Raw genomic sequence first — 6763 nt, 5'->3', positions numbered from 1 at the left:
CTAAGTTGGCTTGGCGTCGAGCCTGGCCACAGAGAGCACGATGATGAGTTTTGGCACCGCGATGGCGATAGCAGGCGTCGTGGGCGACCTGCTGGAGGGATGGAGGGAGGGAGAGAGAAATCCGACGTCGTCTGGAGAGAGAGAGAGAGAGAGAGAGAGAGAGAGAGAGGGGGGGGGGGAGGCAAAAAAGTCTCAAAAATAAATGAAGAAAAAAAGAATTAATTGGGTAAAGGGGAAATAATCTCTTAGAGTGTTTTGGATAAACGGGGTTAAAAAACAGTTAGTGGAGCAAGTGGGCAAATTTTAAGCTAAAATTAGGTAAATAAGCATTTTCCCAAATTAATAATATAGTTTAGACAAATTTATAAACCATTAAAAAGTTCAATGCTTCCAGCTTTCTTGACAAACATTTGTTAATTAATGATTCTAGTTTTAAGCTCTGTACGTTAAGTTCAGCCAATAGACAACTATATATTCAGAACTATTTCTCTCTCTCCTAAGGCAACCAAAGAACAATAATTCTTTGCTTCAAATCCATTCAACGGCTTAGTTGGAGTTTCACTAATCATTGTTGCACTTGCATCAACCTAAGCTGCTTGTGTTGTCATTGTTTCTAAAATACTTTGCCACTTTTGTCAAACAAAATGATGACAAAAATAGAATTAATTAACAATCAAGAACTATTCTTCAAGAGCTATCTAGCTCACTTTTGCGTGTATACACATGCTGGAATAAATGGCGCTTAAAAGTAGTTCTAGTGCAGAAGCTAGCAAGGTAAACTTTGTGGCTACAGAGAGAGAAGTAGATCATAATAATGATGATGAAGTTGCGCTGCATGAAAAAAGCAGTATTATTCTGGAACCCTTTTGTTTGGACTCTACCTTTTAATAATTATCTAGGATTCTCCTTCTGCTAGAGAGAGCGAGAGAAAATAATTTGGAGAAAGAAATTAAACTTTTTGCTACAGAAAAAGAAAGAGAGTCTCTGCACTCTGCAGAGTGAGAGAGAGTACTTACAAACACAAGGAATTGAAGTATTTAGACAACAGTAGTGGGGCTAAAACTGAAGGAGGCCTGAGAGATAAGAATAAAAGAGAATAAGGCAATTCAAAGCAGAGAAATCAGAAATGAAAAGAATGAAGGACGACATGAGTTGAAAAGAGAAAGTTGAATGTCTTTGCACAGTAATAATAAACTAGCTAGGGTAAGGAGGTAGTGGTCGTGCTCGTGCGCACAAATGCCTTTCTCTATTCTCTCTTGGCATGGGGACCCAGAGTCTCCTTTCTCGAAGGATTATACAGTGTGTGGTCTTTGTCATTACCAGCATGCTTTCCTCATCTCCATTTTCTAGGGTTTTACAATACTCGCTCCAGTCCCAGCTAGCTCTCCGCACTTCTCTTTCGCGAAACTTTACCTGTATTGTTTGCATATATGACCAAACACAACAGGCCTCGTGTATTTTGACGCATTAATATGCCTTGTTTAGTGCAAAGTATGTATCTAGTTATCTCTCTCACGTATTAATCATGCGATCAATTATTATAAAAATAAGAATATAAACACATTTAATCTGATTATATTACAGAAAATTAGTTTTTTTTTTTTTTTAAATCATTAAAACCCTATGAGGGTGTGACCTTTCCACTATGTTTCTCATGCCTAAAAAGCCACTAGAAAATATGAGTCTAAAACTCCACTTTCTATACCTAGTCTCGAAAGGAGGCGGGGTTAGTGGGCAGAAATGGTAAGTGCTAGGCTAGCTGGTAGACACAGATCATAAGCCAACTGAAAAAGACAATTTGCTTCTAAACCTCTTCTGTATGGGCACCCATAATCAAACTCAACACTAATTGATCAGATACATATACTTAATCCCCTCATCCACTACTTGGATGTGACCATGTTAGTTTGGTCTTATATGATAAAATATAAGGATATTTTGTTATTAATTCAGTTCATAATCCTCTTTGGAGATAATATTATTATTGAAAAGCTCATTTATGCCATTATGCTGTAAAGACTAATAAGGAGATGCATTATACTCCAAAACTAGGTTTAGTGCTTCCATTTTTGACTTATATATGCAAATATTATAAATGTATACCGCTTTTGAATTTTGATTGCATATACCTTCCATATTCATAGTTGTTTTAATAATTTTTTAAAGGGAGCTTAATTAACTTGTGATCGATTAACTGAGGTATGCATGACGAGGAGCTAGTTAGCCGACCCATTTCCCTTGAATAAGGGTCTGAATCTCTTTTGAAATTTGTAGGGCTTCATGTTCTGATAGTTAGTGGCCCAGTTCATTCACTTAGCCGGAACTTTAATCATTCTTTGCTCGTGTAATTAACTAATTAATGTCTATTATTGACAACTTTGGCTTGCACTTGTTAATTTGAGTACGTTCTTTCTTTCTTTTCCTTATAAACAACAGGCTTTTAATATGGTAATACGGACTGCAAATGTCGGGCAGAATGGTCCACTAGGTTTTTTCTAACCTAGGTTATTGAGCCACTTAGCCAAATTTGATCCAAAATATGCATCAAAAGGCATATACATATAAGCTCGGGTTTCCTAAAGATCGTACGTGGCCGGTGATAGATTGGATCACTTCAAACTTTTCAGAAAGTTAATTATCAACTTATTATTAATCTCTCTGTAACCACATGTAACCCGTCAAGATTTTTTTTTGGAAGATTATTAGTTTGTAAATATAAAATCTTAATTTAAGAGTTAATTGGCCTAGTGCATGCTTTGGTAATGGACCGGAACCGGCCGGTTTAAAGCGGGAGATGATTTCACAGGCAAATTAATTTGTTTTCTTGTTAATGATGATCAAGTGGTCCAAATTAGATTCATGGTCTCATTCAAATCGTAAAGTAGATTGTATTGCACGTTTGCAATTCACATGCTAAATGAGATTTTGCACCAACTCTGTATATGAAACATCATCATCAACTATGAGTCCTAGCTACGACTAGCCTAAAGACCCATGCATAACAAAGACCAAAACGAACTATGTATAACTGCTAGGTAGTTAAGTTAGGATGCACAGGTACTTGGGATTTACAGTTGGAGTCTGGGACTATGTTAGTTGCTCGGACTAGGTAGCTTATCCCATTACTACTATACGTGATTTGGGATATACATAATTAACATGAAGCAATTTGCTTACCCCATTTTAACGTGTCACACTGGATAACAGCTCAATCAGTTAATTTTTCAGTTAGGTTTACTACACTGTTAGTCAGTTAGTTTTAATGTTAAGTTTTGGTTTTGTAAGTCGGTTCAGTTAGTAGCTGATGGACAACATGTAATACTTATGAGGCATGCTCGGCATGATTAATTCTTGACATGGAGATAAAATGATAATACCCTGTCATAACAAAGGTTTGGTTTCTAGTATTAGAAGGAGATGGAGTGCAGTATTGTTGTTTAGCTTTATTTTCTCATAGCTAATTAGTTTACAGATTTTGGTGATGGAGATGAATTGTTGGACCATTTTACAAAGACTATTTATTACATTGAAGTAATTATATGATATGAGATATTGGAATAAACTACTTTCTTAAGAAATTAAGAAAGAGTATTGTGCCCATTTTTGTTTAATTAACTTTCTCTTCTTCTTTGAAGCGGGTTTTTGGGTTTGGAACCCGCTTAAACTTGAAATCTCATCCCATGCTTTTATTTTGTTATCTATATTATGAGTGTACATCAAAAAGAACATAATATTTTGACAAAAAGTACCATTAGCTATATATATTATTAATAAGTTCCTGTATTAACTCTGCCTTCTTAGCTATATAGAACTTTAATATATTTTGGTGACAGGGTAATGACTTATTTGACCAAGTGCTCATATTGAATTAGATTTATGATTATGAGATTGAGGTAATTTTAAGTAAGACATTAAAAAAAACTATTAATTTTAGAAATGTATAAATTCTGCTTAATTCTGAAATATATATATATATTCCTGTGCGCGCGCGCGTGTGAAAATATGGAAAACTTGTTTATGTTATATTACTTATATAGTCAGATTGTCCTGCGGTTTAAACTATCAGGTAAATGCAATGTTTGTACCACATAGTTCATTCTAAACATGATAATTTCACAATATTAAATATTTCATATCTAGCAATTAGAGAGCATTAAAAACCCATCTCATTAAGTGAGACCAAGCATTGAACTAGAAATTTAAATTCGGGGGTGCTAAATTTACCTTCTATTTGGCAAGTTCTTCGATTCCTCAAGTTCATTTATTTATTTTTTTGGTTTTGCATACATAATACATATATATTTGATACTAAAAGAAAATGTGGGGGTGCTGCAGCAATACCCAGCCCCCCTTGATTCCCCCCCTCTGGAGACCGATCAGTTAATCCTTGGAACACAGCTACTTCTTCGAGTAAGCTTGGGCGTGCATGACGAGTTCTTGGAATTTCTGCTCTCCTCGCTTCGTTTTGCTATGTCCCTCATTGCAAATGTTAAGGAGAGCTTGGGATTGAGTCTGGTACTGTTGAATTTCTGGCACACATCCCTGTGAGAGCTCACAGCTTCTTCCATGGCAACTGATTCCTGAGCTGATCTTGTCATTCTTTCTTTCACAGCTTCGGAACAAAGCCCACAAACCCATTTTCCTGAAAAGGAATCCTCGACTTTGGCTATATAGGCTTGGGTGCATTCCTCTTTCATCCCACAGCATTCGCATTCCACTTGCTTCACCTCATCAATTGTGCTAAGACCATTAATCTTGCTGCTGCTAAAAAATTCCAGTTCCCTCTTATACTTGCCTATCATCTCGACAGACACATCAGAACTCGTCCTTCGGAGAAGCCCTTGCTCATTCTGCATGCATGCATACAGAACAGAGAGATTAGCTCAATAATCAGTATAAAAACCAAAAGAACTGAGACAAACGAGTAATATTGTAGTTGTGCTCGTAAGTTGAGACTAGGTCGATATCTCTGATCCCGGCCCTTACCATATTGGCTACGACGCAACTGATCATGATGATGTTGTGGTAAAGACTAAAGAGGGTATGGTTTCAGTTGAAGGTAGATGACTAGTACGTGTATTTATATAATAAATGAAGCCATGAAGGTTTGGATTATCTCTTTTTTTCATAGATGAATGTTTGCTATAGTGTGAAACCTCGCTTCGAGAACTTTTCTTACAGTACGTCTCATGCTTGGGAGAGCACTTTACAGACTGAAATATCTATATTTAAAGAGATAGTTTCGCTTTTTTCTTGCACTTTTTCTATGCAATTAATGTGCAAATTGCAAACCTTTAATTTGTTGCCATGAAATTAATTTGCAAATTGCATAGCCAGTTGTTATCTAGGGCTCGTGTTGCAAATTGCACGAGAAGATGATCTTAACTTGTTTAACATTTAAAATGAAGAAGAAGAAAAAGGACAAATAGTAACTAAGGATGATGTTATATAATTATATGCATTTGTGATTCATTTTGAATTGAAGTTTTGTCAATTTCGTGAGGAGGAATTCAAGAGCCACACATATATATGATGCATCTGTGACGGAATTTTATCCAGGAGAATTCTAAGAGACACTATATATAGGCTGCGCTCTTATGTGCTTTGAGACTATAATTCACAATAATATGTAACAGGCATTTTTTTATACACCCATACATGAACCCTAACCATCCAGTTTCATTCTCAAAAAAAAAAAAAAAAAAAAAACAAAAAACCATCCAGTACTGTATTATATGTCCCATGTAAGGCCACAATACTTCAGAAATGTAATTTATAAGAACCCACATGAAGGAAGTTGAATGATAACAACTTCTTTAGAAATTATTAGGATCTGTAGGTCCGAGTACTCTTCCCAGCTTGATCACTTTTGGTTACACGTCCGTCAATCCTTTTAATTCATCCAACCGCACAGAAAATGATCGATATATAAACCCTAAAAAGGAAGAACTGCATCGTAAATTATGGAAGTTGATAATATATACTAGACTCAGTATGGTCCTCAAGCTTAGCTTCCCATCAACTCAGGGAAAAAAGATGACTACTCGGGAATTAGAATGGTCCCCAGGTCTTGATACTACGTACGTACACACATACAGAAACTAGCTTAATTTCAAAAGCTAACCCTAAACCAAAGACGTGGAGAATCACTCACTGATAGATCTGTTCAAGTGGTGTTGAGAAGATCTAAATTTAAGTAGAGTTTTTGATATGTTAGGAAATATGCAACCCATCAAGTCGCTACGGGATTTATTGATTTCCCTAGTTGTGATCTTCCATTTTCTTTTAGTGTGTGATTATTAAATTGAATTTTTCATTTATTATTCAACATTGCGGAATTGCATCCAAACAAGGTTAATTCTCTAAAAGTTATATATGATCTTCAATTTTGGTTACTTTCAATGTTCAATCACAATATTTTCTTTCATTAAATACTTCCTCAAGAAGCAACTGTTCACATATATTTCTCCTTGAAGTTTTCTATAAACTGTGGAGAATTTCCCCCCTGGCTCTTCCAAAATACATTTTGTAGCTGCACTCGATCTTGTTTAACAAATTCTTCCGTAGGAAACACTATGAATTATGAAGAAAACTTTTGATAGATTTACAATATTGGGGCATTCATGATTTGGGCTTACATTTCAACTCTTCAAGTACGGGCCACTTAACAGTATATTGGGTTTCGTAAGTCGGCCACATTAGGTCCAAGACTATTGTGCTGCGCCTCTCGGAAAGGACATTTCTCTTCCTGGATGTATCATAA

General features: G+C 35.8%; 1 protein-coding gene across 1 annotated transcript; it reads right to left on the bottom strand.

Moving 5' to 3' along the window:
- Positions 1-4376: 4376 nt before the first annotated feature.
- Positions 4377-5075, bottom strand: LOC112171774. Its single transcript, XM_024308905.2, has 2 exons — positions 4987-5075; positions 4377-4850 (listed from the first exon to the last, which is right to left on the bottom strand). Exons 1-2 carry the CDS (start codon positions 5011-5013, stop codon positions 4377-4379), a joined length of 501 nt encoding a protein of 166 aa, XP_024164673.1. The 5' UTR covers positions 5014-5075.
- Between the last annotated feature and the right edge of the window lie 1688 nt (positions 5076-6763).

This window comes from Rosa chinensis, chromosome 6, assembly GCF_002994745.2.
Source record: "Rosa chinensis cultivar Old Blush chromosome 6, RchiOBHm-V2, whole genome shotgun sequence".
NCBI lineage: Eukaryota > Viridiplantae > Streptophyta > Magnoliopsida > Rosales > Rosaceae > Rosa > Rosa chinensis.
This window is presented reverse-complemented; position numbering and strand designations above follow the sequence as displayed.